The sequence below is a fragment of the Myxocyprinus asiaticus genome, chromosome 30 (assembly GCF_019703515.2).
Source record: "Myxocyprinus asiaticus isolate MX2 ecotype Aquarium Trade chromosome 30, UBuf_Myxa_2, whole genome shotgun sequence".
NCBI lineage: Eukaryota > Metazoa > Chordata > Actinopteri > Cypriniformes > Catostomidae > Myxocyprinus > Myxocyprinus asiaticus.
The window spans coordinates 8,124,767-8,150,725 of NC_059373.1; the positions used below are offsets into that span (position 1 = coordinate 8,124,767).

The 25,959-nt window shown below is 36.9% G+C and overlaps 1 protein-coding gene across 1 annotated transcript; it reads right to left on the reverse strand.

The window, feature by feature from the left end:
• Positions 1-252: 252 nt before the first annotated feature.
• Positions 253-25,851, reverse strand: LOC127420987 (collagen alpha-2(XI) chain-like). Its single transcript, XM_051663665.1, has 57 exons — positions 25,793-25,851; positions 25,460-25,501; positions 24,260-24,322; positions 23,978-24,052; positions 23,443-23,529; positions 23,289-23,345; positions 23,091-23,144; positions 22,872-22,925; positions 22,620-22,673; positions 22,048-22,101; positions 21,751-21,804; positions 21,063-21,107; positions 20,847-20,900; positions 20,545-20,589; positions 20,350-20,403; positions 20,117-20,161; positions 19,867-19,920; positions 19,602-19,646; positions 19,239-19,292; positions 18,771-18,815; positions 18,641-18,694; positions 17,939-18,046; positions 17,671-17,724; positions 17,524-17,577; positions 16,914-16,958; positions 16,748-16,801; positions 16,581-16,625; positions 16,431-16,484; positions 16,291-16,344; positions 16,135-16,188; positions 15,785-15,982; positions 15,561-15,614; positions 15,178-15,285; positions 13,718-13,825; positions 13,520-13,573; positions 13,383-13,436; positions 13,090-13,197; positions 12,940-12,993; positions 12,729-12,782; positions 12,212-12,265; positions 12,048-12,101; positions 11,619-11,726; positions 11,482-11,535; positions 11,299-11,352; positions 11,142-11,195; positions 10,785-10,838; positions 10,582-10,689; positions 7,370-7,423; positions 7,094-7,255; positions 6,852-6,905; positions 6,699-6,734; positions 6,456-6,509; positions 6,081-6,360; positions 5,877-5,989; positions 4,695-4,763; positions 4,029-4,265; positions 253-2,532 (listed from the first exon to the last, which is right to left on the reverse strand). The coding sequence occupies exons 2-57, from the start codon at positions 25,496-25,498 to the stop codon at positions 2,386-2,388; spliced, it is 4,146 nt and encodes a 1,381-aa protein (XP_051519625.1). The 5' UTR covers positions 25,499-25,501; positions 25,793-25,851; the 3' UTR covers positions 253-2,385.
• Positions 25,852-25,959: the final 108 nt, after the last annotated feature.

Genomic DNA, 25,959 nt, shown 5'->3' on the forward strand with positions numbered 1-25,959 from the left:
ACCTTTTCATTGGCTGACAACACACTCCTATCTACTGTTGAAAGCCACCAAATTGAGCCTTTATTGTTGGAAGTGAAATAACTGTCCTTGTAAAAATTCAATTTTAATTGCTGTAAAAATATTGTTTGTACAAAATGTAACAAATTAAACTTAAAATTATATATTTATACAATTGGAAGTGTGAATATTTATTTTACACTCAACCCAAGTAACCCAAAAACAATTAAGTTCACACAGGAGGAAATGCGTTGATGTGTGGTTTAATGGGAAAGTCTAGACCAAAACAACATTGTCAAAAATGTAAGACAGGTAACAGTTCAAAACCCAAACTAACAGAACTGAAACAAAATTATGAGCGAAACATGACCATTTATTAATAGTTTAAGAATTTTAGAAAGGTGTTTGGAGGAAAATGGCCAGATTTCATGCAGTTTGTCTCATTGGTTCTCTGAGACTTGAGAAGACATCTGCTGTGGGTTGGAGATCTTCATTTTGGGGTAACTGGTTAGCCATTACAATAAGATGAAAAATGGGAATTTGGCAAAGAAAAATGAACAGGCAGACCAAATATTAACAAAAACATGTTTGATTTAAAATATTGACAAGTTAACTGGAAATAATTGGAGTAAAGAAAAACAAAGGAGTCCAACAGCTCTTTAAATAGATTATATATATTACAGAAACAAATTTAAGTACTTACAAAACAAGTTTTAGCACCATATTTCCATATTTTGTAGAGAAAATGTCTTTCACTGACAAAAACAATGCTATCAGTATTGTCCTTGTGAAAAAAACCCCACACAAACAACTTTTAATTCACAAATAATTTTTGTAGCTTTTCATTTCCATCTCTTTGTTTTAAAAAAAGAAAACAATATACATAAAAAACTAGCAAACCATATTTCCCAACCACAATCAGTTTCCTTCCCTCTCTTTCCTCTGTCCCTTCACCACTGTAGACTGAAAATAAAGACATGTTGGTCTTTGGTCATCTTCACTTGCACTAAACTGTCCTGAGCCTCTAGTTGCAACTGAACTGCTTTGAAATAATGCAACTACTTGATATCACCAATAATTGATCACAAGCAAGTATACATCATACGGAGAAGACAGACTTGTTGTCTAGAGTTTAATTTACATATTTAATAGACTGATGAGAAATCTACAGTAAATAATTACAAATGAAATACCACATTATTTTGTACTGCAAGTGTTTTGGTCATTCTTTAGTGAGCACCTGTTTGTTTCACAAAATAAATACAATACAATATCATTATTTCTGTACAAATGGTTCTAATGCACAATTCCAGCCTGAACACTGTGCTCACGAATGGTCAACGTTTGACAAATTCTGAATGCTGTGGGTCAGAATTGCACAAAGTGTGCATTCTGTCATTTACAAACTTGAAAGATTGTCAGAAAAAATGCAAATGTGTATATATCTGCATGTGCCTCATCTTTAAAAGGCTGAATATTTAATGGCTCCTGTAGAGAAACAATAACCAGCTTAACTTTTATTCACCATAAATACTGGACTGGTAAGATGGCAGTATGTTCACGGCATGAATTCTAAATTCTCACAGATTTCATCAATCTATAATAAATGTACAACAATATCAAGTTCAGTACAACTTTACACTGTTAATGGCTTTCATTGCATATATTTGGCCCAAGAAACAGTCATTCAGTAAGTTACATTGCTAGTAAGATTTTATTACAGCACCGAAAGGGTTATTATTATTATTATTATTATTCTTCATTTAATGGCTTAAATCACCTTGTAATTGAAATTTTCATCCATTCCTCAGTTTGAAGTTTTGTACCTGCAGATTCTTTTCTATATATGGTAAGGAAGTGAAGTGTAGGAAGGGGGCGGAGCTTGCACAGGACTATAAAAGGAACAATCAGGCATGGAGGTAGGAAGAGTGGAACATCTCAGAAGAGTAACAGTGAGGAGGGGAGATGTAGGAGAGAGGGGGCTGGAACTGAAGCCTTTTCTGCAGAAGCTGACGCTTTATGCCAGTCGTATCTGCTCGAACACACTTCTGTTACTCGTCTGAAAACACCTCCACAATCATCAATATCTTTTCTCCTCTCTTGCGAGAACGCTTCGACAGAGCTCTCTTCTCTGTTGTCCATCCATTACTGGGAGTGTTTTTCCCTGGGCATGTACATGTGTGTGCAATTTTGTTTCACAACAACGTGTGCATGTATGAATTTATGTATGTGTCCCACCTCTTAAACGTAACATCAAATGTCTTTATTAGTGTTGGCACATGGTTGTACTTATGTCAAGTGCATGGTTAAGTGTGTGTATGTGTGCTTAATGTGTGTGTCTTTTGTATTTGTGATTGTATTCCCCTTGCCCTCAGCATGTGTGTGTTTTTATCCTAGGAAACAGACAGGTCCCACTTCAAAACCAAATTTCTGATTGTCCTCCCCAAAGTCTGAGATCTTGATGTCCAGTAGAGGGAGTTGCTCCACCTGTGGTGTGTTCACCTCCAGAACTGTCCTGTCAAAACCTTTACGATACTGTAGGGAGTGAAAAAGAAAGATACATTTGAGTGGAAGGATTAAATACCTTAATATAAAGAACAAACTGTGCTTAAAGTGTAGCTATAAGTATAACGCTAACTACCCAGCAAGACCAAACATTATCAACATCGCATTTAGGTTGCAGTTAGGTTACACTGCAGTTTCTAAAACACTAGAAAACACACCTAAAACTAAATAAACAATGAAACAAAGACACAATTTGCAGTTTACATATTTAGATTTAAATCACCCCTTCCTATGACTTTGAGAATCATTACATTTTAGTTGCAAATATATCTTCTTATAGAACCAAAATAAAATGTGTAAATGTTTTTTTTTTTTTTTAACATTGCAATAAAGTTCTATTTTAAGATTAGTAAATGCATTCAGTATCATGAACTAACAATTAAGTTTTTATATTTCCATTTTTTACATTATTAATTAATGTTGGTTAATTCATGAAAATACATTTTTCATTGTTCATAATTGGTCAAACTTTATTATAAAAAAATATATGTTGAAATTTACATTAAACAAAATTAATAAATCCTGTAAAAGAATTGTTTTTTACTAGTTCATGTTAACTAATGTAGTCAAGTAATGCTAATGAATAAAGTGTTACCCATTTTTTTGTTGCTGACAAGGCATTGTTGAAGTAGAATAAAAACTACTTTAAATAAATATTAAATACATTTTTACAAAGAAAACATAACCAGACCAAATTGCAACTTTGTGAAACGTCCTGTTTTTAAAAACATGGGCACATGAGATAATGTTGTTCATTACAAAAAAAGTGCTTGCAATGTTTCTGCAACATTAACAAATGCTACATTTTTCATGTAAAAAAAAAAGACATCTGTTGTACGAAGAACACAGTAATTACATCATCACAACCTCTTCACGACTTGAAAATATTTTTATGACATACAGTAGTTGTGCTAACTGGGTAGACAGCATATTAAACAAAATCTTGTTATTACTAGTGGTAATTAATTCTTCTAGTAGAGTTATTTAACACACACACACACACACACACACACACACACACACACACACACACACACACACACATGTTGGTGCAGCTATCATTATGAGGACTCTCCATAGACATAATTATTTTATACTGTACAAACTATAGATTATATCCCCTAACCCTACCCCGAAACCTAACGCTTACAAAAAACTTTCTGCATTTATACTTTTTCAAAAAAACATTGTTTAGTATGTTTTTTAAGTGATTTAAATTATGGGGACACTAGAAATGTCCTCATAAACCACATTTATAGCATAATACCCTTGTAATTACCAGTTTATAACCTAAAAAAAGTCCAAGTAAACCACATAAACCTGCCCACACACACACACACACACACACACACACACACACACACACACACACACACACATATATATATCTATATATCTATATATCTATATGTGTATATATATATATATATATATTGCCCATTTATTAGTTGAATGAGGTAACTTACAGAGCAGCCATCTTCGAGGTCTTTGATGTATGGGCTAGTCTCATAGCTGAGCTCCTCTTCATTTGCAGCCTGGAAGTGCAGCGCCCTCTGGTAGCCATTGTCGGCAGTGCGGTCAGCCCAGGCCACTGAACGGTGGCAGTGGTAGGTTAGGTTTTGCCGGGCCTGGACGCTAAGCAACCGCAAGAAGCCCAGCTGGACTACACCCACAGGTTCTCCACTTGAGTCCACATATGAAAGCTAAAATAACAAATAAAATATTATTTCATGGCTCACAATGTATTGATAAAATGATCATTTGCGCAGCACAGATTTATTATTATTGTATTTATTTATTTTTTTGTCTAAAAGAGCATTTAAACAGCAACCAGCAATTAAAATTTGCAATATTCCACTACTGGCACTCCCACTGGCAGTTGTCACATTACTTTGTTGCGTATTTGCATAAAGTTAAACTCAGCTCAACTTTGTTTATATGCGATGGTCACTTTCGTTCATGTCACCTCAAATGGCCAACTCTCATTGAAAATGAATGACTTTCAGTTGCTTTCTGTGTGAACAGCCCTTAATTGTAACAGAGCTTTTGGTTCATGTATACATTTTAGCTGACTTAAATTAAACAGGGAAAAAGGGAATAATTTGAAAGAGTTCTTCGGCTGATACACTTACCTTGCTGCCCTCAGCAAACTGACTGAACCAAGACCCAGGCTTCTCCTTTGGCCAAGAGTTGATCTTTATCTATGAGAGAATTTAAAACAAGTTAAATGCAACTGATAAATTCAGATCAGCCCAGATTTTAGATGATGACTTAAAGCTGATGTAATTTCTGCGACACTAGCGCCACCAAATAGAATTGCAAAAATTAACTTTGTTTTCATAACAGCTTTTTTGACCGACCCCCCCCACCCCCCCCCCGTTGGACAAACAAAGAGATAGTCCTGCCCCCAACTCATGCCATTGGCTGAGAAACATTGTTGGTCCGGGTCTAAGCGGGTTGCTCAAAACAAACAGAGAAATTTTCATAGTGCCACAGAGACACAGTGCTTAGAGTTTCAAAACTATTTACCTGACTAATAATTGTCTCTGCATATTAAACTTGGATAGGAGAAAGTATTTTAACAGAAAAAGTTACATACTTCAGCTTTAATTATAGATAGATCGGCCAGGCCAATTAATTGTCCGATATTTGACCGTTTTGCGATTATCGGCATCTGCTGATAACCATGATTTCTTGGTTGGTTAACTGAAGTGTCAACTTTACATTGTGTCAATTCCAAGATCAACAAATAGATTTGTAAATGTATAGTCAACACTTTCTGTTTTCAAGGTTTTTTATTTTCAAGTTTATGCAAATTTGAGTAAATATTGCAAAAAATAAGTGTTCTGTTCTGATTTGCTTATGTTAAATTGTATTTATCTGGATTTATTTTGGCCATCCTGCTCTCTAGATATTGGCATCGGCCATTGAAAAACCCGTATTGGTTAACCACTAGTCTTAACGTGATGTAAACATACATATGGGAAGCTGACATGTCCTGCGGTGTGATAGTATGTACTCCATTTTAAACTGCATTTTGATAATTATTTTATTGTGCATTGTTTTTATGACTACATTAATTGAGAAACTACATGGAATATTTGTATGTTTATATTTGTCACACTATAGGATCATTTAAATAAACCATTAAAATGGTGACCACTCACTGCACCAAAAATATACACTTTCCCTTATACATTCATATACATTTTAACCTAACATTTTGATGCTGATTACAATAAAACTGATAATGGACAGGTTATACCTCAACTATACTGTACATATACACACATGTAAAGTGTTTTTTGTCTTACATTTTCTACCGCCTTGCTAGGATACAAGCAAGTCTCCCCACCAGCAGTGAAGTTGCAGAACACCTTGAAAGAGTCTCGGGCACAGCCTTGATTTGGATCAATCCAGTACTCACCTGAATTAGAGAATAAGAATGAATAGAATGCAAACTACCTTTCGACTGGTTATGGAATGTGTCAATCACACAGTAACCATGGCGATCATACCGTCTTTCAAGTCTGGTTGGCTGAGGTGGAGGTCCTGGCAGGTGCGGGCCGGGCTTTCCTGCGTTCCCAGCGGGAATCGCATGCTCTCGATCTCCTGGCGAAGGGAATTGAGTGATCCAAAGATCTCCTCCATACCTTCACTACCGGTCAAGGACGCTGTGCCTACGGTGTCGGCAGCCTCAGCATCAGTCTCAAAGAGCATCTTACTGGCATCAATGGAGCGCTTGGACTTCTTGGGGATCTGGATGGGCAGCGGCTGGATGACATCTCCAGGGGGACCCTAAAGTGAAAGGAAGTGAAGCAGAATTCAATCTCACTGCCAATGAATTCTTGTGCAACAGGTTTTGTAGATAGTTTAACAGGGATAAAACTCACAGGTGGTCCTGGTGGACCTTGTACACCTTTCTCTCCCTTAGGACCAGCTCCACCCTGTACCACAGAGACAAAAAATTTGTGTAATTGTAGTGTAAAATGACAAAATGCGACCTATGTATAATTCTAACTATGTATAATGTGACCCATTACGTAAAATAGCTCATGGTATAGCCTACTTTTCATATTCATTCATTACATTTTAAGTATAATTCTTTAAGGAAGTATTTTGCAAGTATTACTCACAGTGGCACCTTTAGCTCCTTTGATACCTCTTGGACCCTGTAAGAAACATCACATCCATTCAGCTTTAATCAATGTTTTGAGACAATATCATTTGGCTGCTTCAGAGCTCAAGTTTGTCTACAAAATCAAGAAATCAATTAAAACGATACTCACAGGCATACCAGCAGGACCGGCAGGGCCGAGAGGTCCAGTCCCACCAGACATACCCTAAAATCCAACACATTAAGACATGAAAAATATATACGCTTACATTTAGTGAACATCACACTCTATCTAAAAATATGTGTGGTGTTGTGGAATGTAGTATTGAACAGAGATAGGTTCGCATGTATCATGGCCCTAATGAAAGTTCTGCAGATTTTGATGTATGCAGGACTTCACTAGACTTTCCTCACCGTTTCTCCCTTGGGTCCATGGGATCCCTGGGGGCCTGGCAGTCCTCTGTCTCCCTTCTCTCCTTGTTCTCCTGGAGGCCCAATCAGACCGATCATACCTGAATGTCCCTTCTCACCTTTAGCACCAGGGTCACCACGAAGACCAAGTAAACCTGGAGGACCCTGTGAGAAGAAGCAGCAATTCTTAGTGTTTTCCAGGTATAATTTCTTGTAGAATGCAAAAGAATAACAATACTCAATTCATTATTGTATATTTAATAATACAGAATGCCTCACCATAGGTCCAGGAGGGCCTTTCTGTCCGGCAGGTCCGGGAGAACCTTGCTCGCCCTGAAATACATGCACAATTAAATTAAATTCAGTTTGAATACAGCCAACACAATATACAATGTCTGAAAGTTTATAAAGTTAAAGAGTTAGACGAGGTTCATAAGACTTAAAACATAGGGACTGCATATGATGCATTCTAGATCATTTAAATGTGTTTACTAGATGGAAAGTAATACATACATATATATATATATATATATATATATATATATATATATACACTACCGGTCAAAAGTTTTGAAACACTTGCCTGAAATGTTTCTCATGATCTTAAAAATCTTTCGATCTGAAGGCGTATGCTTAAATGTTTGAAATTAGTTTTGTAGACAAAAATATAATTGTGCCACCATATTAATTTATTTTATTATAAATCTAAAATGTATGACTTGGACCAAATAATAAAGAAAAGCAGCCAATAAGTGCCCAACATAGATAAGAACGTCCCAGGGTGATACTTCAAGAATTTGGTTGAGAAAATGTCAAGAGTACAGGTCTGCAAATTCTAGGCAAAGGGTGACGATATATATATATATATATATATATATATATATATATACACACACACATATACACTATATATATAGTGTCAGATTGTATTGGTAAATGATATATTAGTTTTTGTCTAATAAACAGAGGTTAAACAGATCATTCTAACTTCAATGAATGATTGAACCTGTTGAGACCTTGTAAAATGACAATAAACACACACCTGTTAATGCATATTTATATTAAAGGAATATTCCGGGTTTAATACAAGTTAAGCTCAATCGACAGCATTTGTGGAGTAATGTTTATAACACAAACATTTATTTCGACTTCTTTAAAATGGAAGTGAGTGGGGCCATTTTTGGAGGGTTTAAATGCAGTAATGTGAAGCTTATCATTTTATAAAAGCACACATTAATTCTTATGTTATAACTCATGTCTTATTTTAGCTGTAAAGTTATTTAAATTGTCATTTTTAAAGTCATTTTAGGGTTTGTTGTCATTACATCATCATGGCAATGAAGTTGTAAAATTGGCTATAACTTTACAGAGAAAATGTTAGTAAGTGATTTAATCACATTAAAATCATGTTAACACACATATTGTTTATGTCTTGTGGCTATACTTTTGAAACAGTGAGTATGTTCAAAATTGGCAGTTTGGCACCATTCACTTCCATTATAAGTGCCTCATTATAACCCAGATTTTTGCTTTTTTTTTTTTTTTAAAGAAAAGAAGGGGCAAGTCAAATATATATACAGGTGCATCTCAATAAATTAGAATGTCGTGGAAAAGTTCATTTATTTCAGTAATTCAGCTCAAATTGTGAAACTCTTGTATTAAATAAATTCAATGCACACAGACTGAAGTAGTTTAAGTCTTTGATTCTTTTAATTGTGATGATTTTGGCTCACATTTAACAAAAACCCACCAATTCACTATCTCAAAAAATTAGAATATGGTGACATGCCAATCAGCTAATCAACTCAAAACACCTGCAAAGGTTTCCTGAGCCTTCAAAATGGTCTCTCAGTTTGGTTCACTAGGCTACACAATCATGGGGAAGACTGCTGATCTGACAGTTGTCCAGAAGACAATCATTGACACCCTTCACAAGGAGGGTAAGCCACAAACATTCATTGCCAAAGAAACTGGCTGTTCACAGAGTGCTGTATCCAAGCATGTTAACAGAAAGTTGAGTGGAAGGAAAAAGTGTGGAAGAAAAAGATGCACAACCAACCGAGAGAACCGCACCCTTATGATTGTCAAGCAAAATCGATTCAAGAATTTGGGTGAACTTCACAAGGAATGGACTGAGGCTGGGGTCAAGGCATCAAGAGCTACCACACACAGACATGTCAAGGAATTTGGCTACAGTTGTCGTATTCCTCTTGTTAAGCCACTCCTGAACCACAGACAACGTCAGAGGCGTCTTACCTGGGCTAAGGAGAAGAAGAACTGGACTGTTGCCCAGTGTTCCAAAGTCCTCTTTTCAGATGAGAGCAAGTTTTGTATTTCATTTGGAAACCAAGGTCCTAGAGTCTGGAGGAAGGGTGGAGAAGCTCATAGCCCAAGTTGCTTGAAGTCCAGTGTTAAGTTTCCACAGTCTGTGATGATTTGGGGTGCAATGTCATCTGCTGGTGTTGGTCCATTGTGTTTTTTGAAAACCAAAGTCACTGCACCTGTTTACCAAGACATTTTGGAGCACTTCATGCTTCCTTCTGCTGACCAGCTTTTTAAAGATGCTGATTTCATTTTCCAGCAGGATTTGGCACCTGCCCACACTGCCAAAAGCACCAAAAGTTGGTTAAATGACCATGGTGTTGGTGTGCTTGACTGGCCAGCAAACTCGCCAGACCTGAACCCCATAGAGAATCTATGGGGTATTGTCAAGAGGAAAATGAGAAACAAGAGACCAAAAAATGCAGATGAGCTGAAGGCCACTGTCAAAGAAACCTGGGCTTCCATACCACCTCAGCAGTGCCACAAACTGATCACCTCCATGCCACGCCGAATTGAGGCAGTAATTAAAGCAAAAGGAGCCCCTACCAAGTATTGAGTACATATACAGTAAACGAACATACTTTCCAGAAGACCAACAATTCACTAAAAATGTTTTTTTTATTGGTCTTATGATGTATTCTAATTTTTTGAGATAGTGAATTGGTGGGTTTTTGTTAAATGTGAGCCAAAATCATCACAATTAAAAGAATCAAAGACTTAAACTACTTCAGTCTGTGTGCATTGAATTTATTTAATACACAAGTTTCACAATTTGAGTTGAATTACTGAAATAAATGAACTTTTCCACGACATTCTAATTTATTGAGATGCACCTGTATATTTATATTTGGTAATCAATAGTATGCCACAAATGCTGTTGATTGAGCTTAACTTGTACTGAACCCAGAATATTCCTTTAATATGGCAAATTGCTTCAATGCTCAGCAGCCGTAAACTGCCTACAGATTAATATTGTACTAAGAACTATAGTACTTGGCAGAAGAATGGTTTATAACAATTATAAATGTGAAATTCAACTGTTTTTTGAATACTGGTGTCTTATATTGATGTTGCCATACAATACAATCAATAAGCCATTAGAGGCTGGGACTTACAGGAATGTTACTACAGTTAAGATGGTTTTAGGCATTCTGCTTTGTGTCTCTTACCACTGATCCTGGCAACCCTCTTAGACCCTCAGTTCCTGGTTTTCCTGGCTGACCCTGCAGCCCCACAGGGCCAGTCTTTCCTGGAGGGCCATTGGCACCTGGATCACCCTAGGAACATACAAAAAGATGACATGATAAAAGGAAAAGAACTGTGGAGTACTAGTTTGTTGCAGATGTATTCTCTCTGGATGACATAGTCTTACCTTGCTTCCTTTCTCTCCTTGACGGCCCTCTGGTCCCCTTGTTCCTAGAGGACCCTGAAATATGACCATTAACATGATTTAGAGTTCAGAAATGTGCATTTTCTCTAGGATCCTTTATAATATTGTGTGCATATCAGATGTAGTGTTACAAACTACTCATTAAGATTATTGCAGAAAGCTGCACTTGATATCTATGCAGCAGATTTAAATGACCTATTGGCAGTTTTACAGTGAAATGCAATATCTTCTATGTAAAATTGTTGTGAAACAACATTAATGAGCCTTATAAAAACAATAAAGAACATCTCCTCCAAAATGTATATTACACTAGACTGCTGTACATCTAGATTATCTTACTCTCTTTCCAGGAGGCCCAGGTGGTCCGTTCTCACCAGTTGGTCCAGGAGACCCCTAAAGCCATATAAAGATTTAATGAATTAATGTTGAAAACCATTGAAAAAAAACACAGTATCTCTAGGATGTGTATTTTATAGATATGGGTATGATCACTCACAGCTTCTCCTTGTTCACCGTCCTCTCCTCTTTCTCCCTTTGCTCCATCTTGGCCCTGTAAGAGAGATCAGAAAGTAAGTCATCACTTCCAGTTTGATGCTTTAGCTTTTGGCTATTTGTAAAATAGATGTATACAAATGATAATATCATGGCCAATTCAAAACCAAGCCAGGGCTCAACTCACTCGTGGTCCAACTTCACCAGGGGGTCCAGGATCACCAGGGAAACCAACAGGACCCTTAAAAAGACAAATATCAAGAATTAAATAGTAATGAATAGATCTCTTTCTTGTTTCAAGGTTATGTTATGACAAATACACACAGGGTTTCCTTTGGGTCCGTCGTCTCCACCGGGGCCTTTTCCACCAGGGGGACCGGGTGTGCCAGGCTGCCCAGCTTCGCCCTTCTCACCATGCTCTCCTCTGGGGCCCTGTCATTGGATAAGAAGAACAGAAAACCAATAAGGTGTTACCTGTGTCTTAATACAAAGGATTTTAAGAGATTCAGCTATAGCTGATTGATATTATGGTTAAAACAAGTGGCAGACCGATATAGTGGACAGGCCGATAAATCAACAAATACTTGGCCATTTTGAGATTATTATATATATATATATATATATATATATATATACATACATACATCGGCCATTGGCCACCCTGCTCTCTAGTTATAGGTATTGACATTGGGCATTAAAAATCCGTAACGATCAACCATTAATTAAAATACATTTTAAAACATCAATTCTCACCATTTTTCCTGGCTCTCCACCAACACCAGGAGGTCCAGATTCACCAGGCTCACCCTGTTTTTATAATATAAAAATAAAAGTCAGCATATGCTGTAAATCAGAACTATATCTTGTCAATCATGTGGTCAACATCTATGCAGCAAACTGAACTCTTCTATACTTGCCTTTTCTCCAATTGGACCTGGATTACCCAATCCTCCTGGAGGACCTTGAGGGCCCTGCAGAATGAAGGAACAGCAATGGAGACCATTCACATATCATGTCATAGGACACTTATACAGTATCTATTACAAAGCTCTCTGGAATACTTTCTGATTCTGATTGGTCAATAATAGCATTCTGCACTCAAATATGTTTTTATAATGTCTGCTAAACTGTATAATTGACTGCTGTCCCAGGACACCAATTTCCTACATAGCTGTGCTAGTTTCATCTCACTCTACACTCTCTTTATTCTCAAATATTAAAATGTCAACTCAAGTTAATATTTCAAGTCCATTTCTTTCTTTATTTAGTAAGTAGCCGTGTAATAAGTGGTAACTACTTTGAGTCCTGATCATCCTGTCTGGGATTATTTTGTGATAATGACCATGTGTCTGTACATTATCTCTTACAAAAAGACTCTATAACAATAAACTTTGATAACTGTAAAATATTACAGGTACAATTTAAGTTACTCACATCAGCACCATTAGGACCAGCTGGACCACGTGGTCCTGGTGGACCAGGAGGACCCTACAGAAACATCCAGTAACATACAAAGACTTAAAGAACTTTAATAGGAAACAGAAACATTCACCCGAAGGTGATTCAAAGTGCTAGAATGTCATATACAGAGGAAATGTTCCTTTTACATGCTTATGAGTCTTTCAATCAAAACATTTAGACTCACCAGTGGCCCAACATCTCCTGTCTCTCCCTTTTCTCCAGCAGGGCCTGGCAATCCCTAAAGAACATGAATGAAGAACAAATAGAAACTAAGCATCCAGTATATAAAGTGTCATTGATAAGAGTAAATAAAACGAAATCTTTGCTACAATACCTGCAATCCAATGGGGCCTGGAGGCCCAGGGAATCCTCTTGATCCTTCATCACCCTTAGCACCAAATGGCCCTTGCTGACCTCTTGCACCTGTCTCCCCATCAGCACCCTGAAGAAGTTTGAAAGGTTTGAAATGGGTTTAGATATTAAGCATGTTTTTTTGTTGTTGTTGTTATTGTTGTTGTTGCTTATAAACCAATACAACATGTTGACTTGCATTTGTTTCCATAAAACTAGTATTGATCATTGTTAGTTATTATATGTATGATTTTTCAAGAGATTCCTTTCACTTACAGCTGCACCAGGTTGTCCCACAGGACCTTGTGGTCCGGGTGGTCCAGGAGGACCCTGTAAATATCCAAATAATTGATTATAGACTGATATTGTTAAGCATGCAACAATTTTCAATGTTTTGACAGTCATTTCCTCACATGTTCTCCCTTGGATCCTTTAGCTCCCTTATGTCCTGGCTCCCCAACCTCACCCTATACACAAAACATACACAAAATAATATAGAATTACTTTTATTAATATCAATTAATAATGCAGAGTTAAACAGAATTTACCTCTGACAAGAACATCCATAGGATTCTGATTATTTGAGATAAAGATATGAAAAGATCAATTACCTTGTCTCCATCCTCTCCAGATACACCTGAAGGTCCAGCGGGGCCCGGAAGACCAACTGGACCCTGGATGCCGTCACGACCAGCTGGACCAATTGGGCCTTTCTCTCCCTTTAAAATAGAAAGTTTGTTAGGTCTTAACTGATAACGCAATAGATATACTATACCTTATTTTAGATAAAAGTATTTGGACACTTTCTGGTTGATGAAACGTTAGTGGAACATTTCCACAGTTAATGTTCTGTACTACACCCATACTAGGACACGTGTGCAAACTTAAGGGGAACTGACTTAATACATCCTCTTAAAATAGCTTTGGTATCAGTCGGTTAAAAGCAATTGCAAAAATGGCTCAGAAAAGTGAAGTTAGTTCTGAGAGAAGCCCTAGAACCATTTGTTTGGAGATGCTACTTAGTTTGATATTTTGTTATCTAATGCAAGTACATTCATAAATTTTAAGTGTAGATGAAGTGTCCAAATACTCCAGAATAGGGCTGGGTATTGTTACAGATTTCCAGATTCGATTACATTCCGATTTTGATTCGATTCAATATCGATTCATATGGGTACATTTCAGTTATAATGTCCATTTTGCATATGAAAGAAATTCTCTACCAACTAATGCTGTTAATTATACAGGGGAGCACCTAACTAGTTACATTATGAAAACATTCATTTTAAAATTTTTATTTTATTTGTTTTTATTATTTTGGTCACATTTTAGCAGCTTCTTTTTTTAAATGTACAAATCCATACATTCCATCAATAAATATGATATTATATTGCATATATTATATTATATTTTATTACATGTTTATGGTTTAATGCATAATATATACTGTTTACAAGTATTTACATTGATTTGTAGAACATGTGCTAAAAATTGGTTCTGTCTCTTTAAGAAAACCGGCATTACTGTAAAGAGTGTCTATAAATGAGCGCATTTTAACAAGACAGGACTTACTTTTTGTTTTCCCTCATCTGTGCTATTTGTGATTAGAATTAAATGTTTATGTTTTGTTGTTTTTGATCAACAGTTGACTGTAAATAAACAGAAAGGGTATTTAAAGAGACATTATTCAATGTCAGATGGATTGCATGCATCTCGTCTTTGGACACACCGAACTAGTCAAACCAAACTTTAACTCTAAACACGCAGTGAAAGGCTGCTGAATGTCTTAGCCAATATACTACTTAATCACTAGTGAGTGAAATACCAGCCAGTGGCAAATCACAGAATTTTTTTTTAATTGCATAGTGTGAAATTTGATCTAATATGTGAGATATTTACTCTTATTGTAGAGAGTTGAACATATAGTAAGAGATTGATCTTGGGATTTAAGAATTGATATTGAGATGGTTCAAATGAAGATCGCGATGCATCAGAAAATAAATTTTTTACCCAGTCCTACTCCAGAAATTTTTGACACTCCTTATGTGAAAAACTATAGGTAGACACATACTGGCACTCCTTTTTCTCCTGCAGATCCAGGGGGTCCCTGAGGTCCAGGGCGTCCAGGTGGGCCGACAGGGCCTGCTGTGCCAGCAGGTCCTCTCTCTCCAGGAGACCCCTGCACAGAAATTTTATTTGGGTAATGGACTGAAAGACATGCATACAATTCCTAAACAATTATAAATTCAGTTGTATATTGATAATACGATATGTGACACATTGCAATGTAAATCTAAAGTATTGATAAAATGTACGAACAAATCATTATCTATCAATATATGATTGTATCGGCACAGCTCTAAATTTGACATCAGTCTGTCTGGCTTGGTCTGTAATCAAAGTCTGTATTCTGCTCTTGATATTTCAATAATATGATGGTTATGAGGAACATACAGCAGGTCCAGGTGGTCCGGCAGGGCCTTCATTTCCTTTCAGTCCCCCGGTGCCCTGTGGAATACATACATATCGAGTTAGAACATATATGTGGGTTTATAACTCAGTCTTAGTGACCAAATACATCTAGAAAAGATGAGATGATGTTCTATAGGGTAAGTTAGCTATAAGACACCTAAGAGCAGTTATCATGGTATCTATGATGGCAGTTTATGTCATATTACTGGTGTTCCTGGCAGTCCTCTCTCTCCTGGGAATCCTCTCAGTCCAGGGGGTCCGTCTTTACCAGGGCCGCCAGGAGGACCAGGATCTCCCTTGGTTCCCTCTTTACCAGATGGTCCAGAAAGACCTTGCTCACCGGGTGGTCCTGGGGGTCCTGAGTGGCCACGCTCACCCATGGGACCAGTCTCCCCAGAGGGACCCTAAACAAGAACTTGATCTGAGTAAATCTTGTATAATTCAATATATCTCTGAACTGATTACAAAATTTGTGTAATCTGGAAGGAATTTTATGAATGATCATTTATTTTTTGCCGAACACTGTTTCTACCACTGATGGTAGAACAAAACTCACCTGTGGTCCAACCACGCCTGGTGGCCCAGGTGGTCCAGTCTTGCCTTGGAAACCCTAAGAATACAACAAAAACCACACAATTTAAAAAAGCTGTACATTTAAGTACTTAAGATGCATAAAACAAACCAAAAAAAAAAAAGAAAAATGGGTACGCACAACTTCGCCTCTTTGTCCAGGGTGTCCAGGCAGTCCATCTTTCCCTGGGGGTCCCTTCACAAATCAAGTGACAGGTCAATCATCAATATAGAAATATGAAAGTTATTTGAATTTGATAAAACCGATAAACGGTCTCTTACAGGAGGTCCCTTTGGCCCAGGGAATCCATTTGCACCTTGGATTCCAGGCAGCCCCTGAAAAAATGTGTAAACATTACAGTAAAATAAAATCTCAATCCAAAATCTAGTACATAATAAAATAATACAATTGGGTAGCTTGCATAAACTTACTCTCTCCCCTGCTGGTCCAGAGGGCCCGTCACTGCCTGATCCACCCTACAACATCAGAATGAACAAATCAGATATATACATATCATTTTTATATTGTTGATAGTATTGATGATTCAATATTTTTAATGAATGTTTACATTTTTAACTCCCTTATATAATGTTTATACCTTTGCACCTGGTTTTCCTGTTGACCCACGGGGTCCCCTCTGACCTCTGGGACCCTAGAAATATAACAACAAAATCTTAAAATAACTGCCTGATGCATAATTACAGAATTAAGAATTGATCTTTATCAGATGATGAATGAAATGATCAATGAAAACAGGTCCTTACAGTTGGCCCCCTTTGTCCTCTTGGTCCAGGTTTTCCAATCAAACCCTAAAAAAGAAAAGAAAAAATATATTTTGTTGCCCAAAAAGCCTGTGTAATTCTAGACATTATTAGAGTACATATAGAAACACAATTCTAGTTGTATGTGCATTCATGCTAAATCCTTACAGCCTACAAATCCTGAACAATTTGCCAAAGTGTGCTATTGCTGGGCTAAATGCTAGTTCTACCCGAACTACAAACAATAAACAGGCTAAATGGTTCTGAGCACAGTGAGTAACGGTTGCAGTAGCATTTCCACTTGAATACGGTTTGGTGTGGTTTGATTAGTGACCTGGCGTCTCATGATTGGTCACTTGCCAAGTCAGTTTATTCTCATCCTGATTTTGCAGTAACACAGTGGAAAATGAAAACGTAACCACTGAGCCCAGATTGGTATGTAAAGGCACGGTTAAGCAACGAGAACTGTTCGGCCCAATGGTGGAAATGTGCCTAATGTGGTTAGTTATAGACCTTATTTTTTAGGCTTTAGTTAGGCCTTACACCAGTCTAAAGTCTCTTGGTTTAAAGACTGATCTAAACAATCAAGAGTCAAATTGTGGGGAAATCTCACCCTTGCACCCTTCTCGCCATTTGCACCAGGGAACCCTGGGAAACCAAGGGAGCCCTAAAAATACAAACATTGCATTGATGAAAAAAAAAATGCTTTTAATTTGAGGAAAGACTTGGCTGTATATCACGTAAAACCATTTCGGTTTACCTTAATTCCTTGCCTTCCGGGATAGCCTGGAAGTCCAGGCACACCAAGTTTACCCTGGAATGACATAATTTATTAAGGCCAAAAATTCAAATATTTTCAAAATTGTAATTTAATTAATATAAATTTTTATATTCAGGAAATATCATGAATTTTGATAATTGTATTGAATTATACCTAACTGTTAAAAATGATGGGAATTTGAAACATGAGTCCAAATTGCATGAAACAAAGTTAGCAAGGACCTTCAATTTTATATAATCAAAGTTACCTTCTCTCCCACCAGGCCGATTAGACCGATCTCACCAGGGGGGCCGACACGACCCTTTGGACCCTCAGGACCATCCTCTCCTCTTGGGCCAGGCACTCCCACTTCTCCCTGTTAGTGAACAACAATGATAAATCTAATTTTAAACTCATAGACATGGTATAATGTAAAAATTATATTCTTGAAAGAACAGTTCACCTAATATTGACTTAAGCTTCTTTCACATGAAGTGACTTCGGAAAACTTGCAATATAGCGTATGAATCATATAAACTACTTTTATTGTTCTTTTAATGTGCTTTTTTGGAGATCAACAGCACCTGTTCCAATTCAATTTCACTGTATACAAAAGAGCAGCATAAATGTTATGGCAAACTTCTCCTTTTGTGTTCCACGGAAGAAAGAAAGTCACACAGGTTTGAAATTATATGAGGATAAGTAAATGCTGACAGAATTTTCTTTTTTTGGGGGGGGGGGGGGGGGTGAACTATCCCTTTACTCTAGTAATATATGAGCTATTTTAAGGCACAATCACAAAGCTCTGTGGGCCGTTGAAATGGGCAAAGTACTGCCACTGTCAACCTGCCACATGAAGCAACTTTTATACCCCTTATATTTCTTCTAAATCACAGAAAGTTATTTTCAGGAATATCATGTCAACTGATGAGCTTCTATTAACTGATGTGTAATGTTATGTATAGCGTACCCTTTCCCCCTTTACACCAAAGTCTCCTTTGATTCCAGGGAAGCCGTCCTCTCCCTGGAAAAAAAAAAAAAGTGTAAGTAAACATATACTGATTGGCACATTGTTGTTTATGCTGATAAATGACACTTACCTTCTCTCCCTTATGACCTTTCAGTCCACGGATACCTTGAGTTCCCTGTGAATATCATGATATGTTCACCATGTTATCTACATTTACATTTATGAATTTGGCATATGCCAAATATCAGTGTAACCATTAAGAGTAGACAATCAAATCAGTAGGCATTTCTAAACTTCCAAAGTAAATTTTTTATTCATAGACACCTATACAAAAAATGACAAGGGACCAAAAGAACCTCTGATGAACAATCACCAATATATATATATATATATATATTATCATTTTTATCACTAATTTTTTGGAGTGAATAATATTTATGCAAATATTATCAGTTTCAAAACAAAAGAAAATTGCTCCCATGTTTTTATTGCAGTACCATAATGAAGACAATAACACAATTAAACACAAAGAAAATCATTTTTAGAATAATAGACAAAAATATTGAAATATATTGAATTATTTAAATATATATATTACCTTAATTCCCCGAGGGCCAGGATAGCCAATAGACCCCTGAGGACCATTTGGGCCCTGAATATGAACAATAATAATAAAAAATAATAAAATGTAACCTTTAAAATCTGCTGGATGTGCAAAGACAAATCTATTTGTGGTTAGACATATCTTTATCATATACCTTTGTTTTGAAGTCATTTAAAACAAATGCCATCATTGCTGCATAGATCCTCTGATGTTAATTTTACATCAGAATTATACAAATGATTTACAAATGGTTTGGCTCAAATGATGTTTACTTTACAAATCCTTAAGAAGAACTCTACTGTGCACTAACAAAACAGATTTCGAATTCAAAATAATCATGAAACAAAGTGGCCACACCTGATTTCCTTTGGTTCCACCAGGGCCTTCTTTTCCAGGATGACCCTGTGGAGTAAACATGAACATTCTTTATCACAGTTAATACCACATACAATGTTCTCACTTTACAGATCATTTTTGTAGCGGCACATTAAAGACACAGAGAATTGGTCTAGAATGATTTATTCACACTAAATGAAAGTCATTAATTCACCAAACCAACATGACTTCTATTTTTAAGCAAATTTTAGAAATAAACCGGTAAAAAACAAACTCTAACACTTACGGGAGGACCGTCAGCTCCAGGCATCCCTGGCAAACCTGGCTTTCCAGTGGGTCCCTATTAGAAGTCATACAAAAATGGCATACATTTTCACTTCTAAAGACACACGCATTGAAAACGTTATGATCTCTGTATACGACTGAATATGTATGTTCATATATTCTTATCGGATGCATAGAGCACATTTTGTAAAGCACATTCACCAGTTATTATTATTTACATTTCTGTGTTCTGCTAGGATAAAAACACTCACTTTCTCTCCTGGTGGACCATGAGGCCCCTGTGGACCAGGCATTCCCTGTTGCACAGAAAAGCATGAATATCAAATACATTTCAAATTTACATTTTTTTCCTAAAGATTAATACTTTTTAAAGTCTTACACTTTAAGAAAACAAATTATTTAAAAATGTAAGAAAGTGCATCGGTTCTGAGTTTTTGTCTTTTGATTGTAATCAGTTTAAGGTGAACAAATTGTCATCGGTCACCTGTGTTCCTGGGGCCCCCTGCTGTCCTGGAGGACCTGGCTCTCCTTGGGGTCCCTTAAAAAGAGTGACAAAGAGAATGAGTATGTATAAATGAGGAGAGATATTACATGTTTTAGTTTTTTTGTAGGTTTTTGTTTATATATTGAATTGTTTTATTTCTTCTAGATGAACACCAGAGAACTCTGTTTCACTTACCAAGTTTCCTTTTGGACCATGTGGACCATCATTTCCTTGAACACCCTGACAGAGGCAGATAAAATTGATAAATAAAGGAAAGAAACATCTGGATATCCATGCATAAATATCATCATGCTTCTGTTTATAACTGTGTGCTGAAGATTTGCAGATCCTTGGTACAAATTTGTGCTTTTTGTGTTTTAACTTGTGAGTAACCGTGGTGCACAACCACAGCAATTAAAAAATTAACTAGTTATATAAGACTACTTATTGCACATATATAATTTTAAATAAGTTTAATTATTTCGATGAATACTCACAGGAGGTCCAGGAAGTCCAGTGGGCCCTTTAGGCCCCAGCAAACCACGGGGCCCCTACAGAATGAGAGAGATAGAAATGGCTCATCAACAGTTCTACAACATACAACACAGAGCCTTATAGATACAAAATGAAGAGCAAATATGAGTTAAATGGGCCTATAATAACATATACACTGTCTTATGTGTGCACAGTGTCTGACAAACAAAAACACCTACCGGTTCGCCTGGAAGACCCCTGGGTCCGACCTCTCCATCATCTCCCTGAAAATTAGAAAATAAATAAATAAATAAATAAAGGCCAGGAGGTCACAATTTTTGTGTTTCACAAAAGATATTTAAGAATAAAAAAGCTTAAATAAATGACCAAAGTTCAGAAATAAAACTCTACTTGGCGCAAGCTAAGTTATCTGTTAGCCAATCACCTTACTCACACATGATATGTGAAGCCAATCAGCTTACATGTTGTAAGTTGATTGGTCCTTTGACATGTAATCGGGCAGCCAGTCAATTTTTATAGTCTCTTTTGCCTAACATTTACATTTGCACAGTTTGCAAGTCAGCCAGTTTTACTGCAGCACGCTGGAGGTTTTCTGGAGAGTTTTCTCTGAAACCCTCCACCTCCCCAGCACCACCTTTCTAGTTCTGCTACATGGGGATTGCATTTATTTCTATTTATGTCTATACATGTCATACATGCTTGATTCAGCATATCTTATGTTTGTCTAATTGTGCAGCTGCATGTCCAGTTGCTTAACTTCACCAATATCCAATCAATATGTCATACCCACATTAACATGCTAAATCATTCCGAGAGTTGTCATGACTAAACTATGAAGAACTATAAACTGGCTACTGTCAGTTTACTGTAATAACACAATAGAAAAACAAAATACTTGAGAAGTACCCTCTCTCCATCCTCTCCAGAGGGTCCTGGGGGTCCCATTCCTCCAGTTTGACCCTGTGTAAAACAAGAAGACACAAATTAAATTAAATTTGTTTTAATGTAGATATTACACATTCTTTAGCTCTATTCTAAATCCTAGTGAGTTGCCTGGTCTTCTCCATGAAGGATACATGCAACGATGACTTAGATTTTGGTCCAAAAGTAATTGGCATATGCTGTCTAGGTAGGCAGCTCACTAAGTTTTGGAACAGAGCTGGTTATTAACATTACCAAAGAAGTAAAAATGCCAGCACTTACACGATAACCTTTTTCACCAGGCAAACCAGGAAGGCCATCAAAGCCACGGTCACCCTAATAAAGAAAGACACACACATATAAGGACTTAAGAGTTGAGGATGCTTGCCCAAAAGACTCAAAGGTCTAAGCAGTGGCATAGCCAAGGATGGGCTGGGCTTGGCCTGGTTTGACCCAAGCCCACCCTGAATATTAGAGATTATTCTTTGACTTCAAATATATATTCATAAAATAGTTCATAAAAAATGCATAAATTCTGTTTTCTGAAAGTGTGAAAGAACTGTTTGAATGTGCTGCTTCTCTGCTGTAAATGAAAACATGGTAAAAATAAAATTGGGGCCGAAAACTTGGCCCATCCATTTTTATTGAGGTCCACCCAAAAGTAATTTCCTGGCTACACCCTTGGGTCTAAGTAATTTACATGGAGTAGACACATACAGCTGAAATAAAAAAAAAAAAACAAAAAAAAAAAAATACATATATATATATATATATATATATATATATATATATATATATATATATATATATATAATAACACAATGGATCACACACAAAACACAGCTTTACGCAACCTTAATTCCGGGCTCTCCTGGCATTCCTCTGGCCCCATCAGCACCAGCACGACCCTGTAGAAACAAAATCACATATAAACAACTAAATTTTTACATGTTCTAAAGAAATGTGAGTGGTGTTTCTATCGTTCACTTGGCAAAAGTCAGATCACTTAGTGAGGTATCATTCATGTTCTGAACAATCACGAATAACAATCCCAACAAACACTTCTATCAACAGAATGAAAGTTAGGGAAATTGAAGTAGACTCACCCTACGACCAGCTTTGCCAGGAGAACCAGACAATCCTTGAGGACCTCTGGGGCCCTATAAAACAGAGGAGTGACACATGATAAATGCCTGAAATGCGAAGGTTGTTTCTTTAGATTCTGTTTGTGTTAAAAAACATAAATAATAAATGAACAATGCTGTCCTTCTAATATTCTTGACCAAGAGTCATAATGGCACAGACAAACAAACACAGGAGGTTACCTGAGGACCAGGGTCTCCACTCTCTCCCTTTAAACCAGGACTTCCAGGTGCTCCCTATTTAAGAACCAGAAAACAAAATCAAAAATAGCACATTAATCACACTAATAATCACATTATTAACACAATCTAAGTAATCCACAATGTAAATTAATGAATTAATCAATTAATTAATTAATTAATTGAATTAATTTTCTTTACCAAAGGTCCAGGACGGCCAGTAAAGCCCATTGGCCCTGGCGGGCCCTTCAGAGCCAGCTAGATAGAAGAAGATTACATTAATTCCAAATTCAGATTCATAAATAAATCAATAATTAATGAATTGCTGAAAGTAGTGTAGAAAGATATTACTAACCCGTGCTTGAGACAGAATGGCTTGAGCTTGGGCCTCCTGTGCTGAGACAATGGGCCCTTTGTCGCCCCCACTCTGTCCAAAACGGAACTACAGGAAAATAAAAATTAAAAAAAGAGAGAGAGCGAGATTTGAAAATTAAGAGCTTGACATAAACTACATTTCTTTGAATCAACTTGTGGATGTTTAGGAGATATTTAATAAACAAGACTAAAATAAAAGCAAAAGTTTAACAAGCACAAAATACATATATCAATTGCTTAATTATTATGTAAGGCTGACATCTAGTGGTGTGAGAACTGTATGAACACTGAGCATTATTGCAATGTGGTAGCATTTACAAAATATAAATGACAAATAGAGCAAAAATAGAGGACAGTGTATGCAACACTGGCCAAAGGTAAAAATTTTAGAGACCTGATTATTGAAGTAGAGTAGGAGATGGATGGTAACAATATATGTGGACAGAAGAGAGTGATTCAAAACAAAGGTAAAACAGAGAGTTGGGTGAAAGAGAGAAAGAGGACAGGATACTTACAGGAAGCATGACTGAAGTTCCTGGAGGTCCCGGGACACCATCTGCTCCAGGTAGACCAGCCTTACCAGGAGGACCCTGTAGAAACAACCAAATTAAAAATGTATATGCTTTATACAGTACTACTCACTACAGTTAACGCAATATAAATGTAAAGCACTGGATTTGAAACTGCACTGGGAATTACTGAAAAACATAGTAAAGCAATAAGCATCACCATGTATAATTGACAGCAACACACTCAGAAAACAGTGTCAAAAATAAAAACTTTGGATACATACTCACCCTCTCACCTGGATCACCAACAGAACCAGGAGGTCCAGGCGGGCCAGAGGGGCCAGGGAGACCCTAACACAGAGAATCAGAAAGAAAAAACAATATTATTTACAATAGTATTTAATTACAGTGTATATTTTACACAAACCAGCAAGCATAATCATGAAACATAATTGGCCATTTTGCTAGCAGTAGTTCATTGAAATGTGTAAGTATATATACACCGATCAGCCACAAAATTAAAACCACCTGCCTAATATTGTGTAGATCCCCCTTGTGCTGCCAAAACAGCGCCAACCCGCATCTCAGAACAGCATTCTGAGATGCTATCCTTCTCACCACAATTGTACAGAGTGGTTATCTGAGTTACCGTAGACTTTGTCAGTTGGAACCAATCTGGCCATTCTCTATTGACCTCTCTCATCAACAAGGCGTTTCCATCCGCATAAATGCCCCTCACTGGATGTTTTTTGTTTTTGGCACCATTCGGAGTAAAATCTAGAGACTGTTGTGTGTGAAAATCCCAGAAGATCAGCAGTTACAGGAATATTCAAACCAGCCCATCTGACACCAACAATCATCCATGCGATTATCTAATCAGTCAATCATGTGGCAGCAGTGCAGTGCATAAAATCATGCAGATACGGGTCAGGAGCTTCAGTTAATGTTCACATCAACCATCAAAAATGTGATCTCAGTGATTTGGACTGTGGCATGACTGTTGGTGCCAGATAGGCTGGTTTGAGTATTCCTGTAACTGCTGATCTCCTGGAATTTTCACACACAACAGTCTCTAGAATTTACTCCAAATGGTGGCAAAAACAACATCCAGTGAGCAGAAGTTCTGTGGATGGAAACGCCTTGTTGATGAGAGAGGTCAACAGAGAATGGCCAGACTGGTTAGAACTGACAATGTCTACGGTAACTCAGATAACCGCTCTGTACAATTGTGGTGAGAAGAATATCAGCTCAGAATGTTATTCTCAGATGTGGGTTGGCACTGTTTTGGCAGCACAAAGGGGACCTACACAATATTAGACAGGTGGTTGTAATGTTGTGGCTGATTGGTGTATGTAAAATGTGTATTTTTTTCTCTAAATTACATTATAGGTTCCTCCTGGATAAAGAAATAAAAAAGGGGACTAATTTGGATGTTTCTGAGGTCTGGACATGCTATTTTATCAGAAATTTAAGGAAAGGTGCACTAACTGCTGGTCCTTCTGGGCCGGGTGGTCCTTCAATCAGCATGCCCTGTGAGGGTGATAAAAAAATTAAAGACATATATAACACATTCAAAAATGAAATAATACATTTAGAAATGACTTATTAGTTATTATACACCACTTATTTATTCTACTAAAGACCAATTTTATGTCATTCATTATTTAAATTAAATGAATTACCATATAAAGACAGTCTGAACATATGCAGTGGTTGCAACTTTGTAGCATCATTGCCTTTGCTATTTCCAAATGTTATTTCTTGCCATAATGGCTGCGGCTAAAATTTTATTGAAGTTGCCATTATAAAAATTATGCTTACAGGTTCAAGGACAGCAGGCTCTCCCTTCTCTCCCTTCAGGGCTAGCACGGAGGCCTGAGGAAAACAGATATGTAACCCAAAATAGAGTCCAGTCAATACACAATAAGTGAAGAAACCAGAAAGTAGAACAATAACTGAAGGACAGTGTTAAAACTTTTAAAACAATG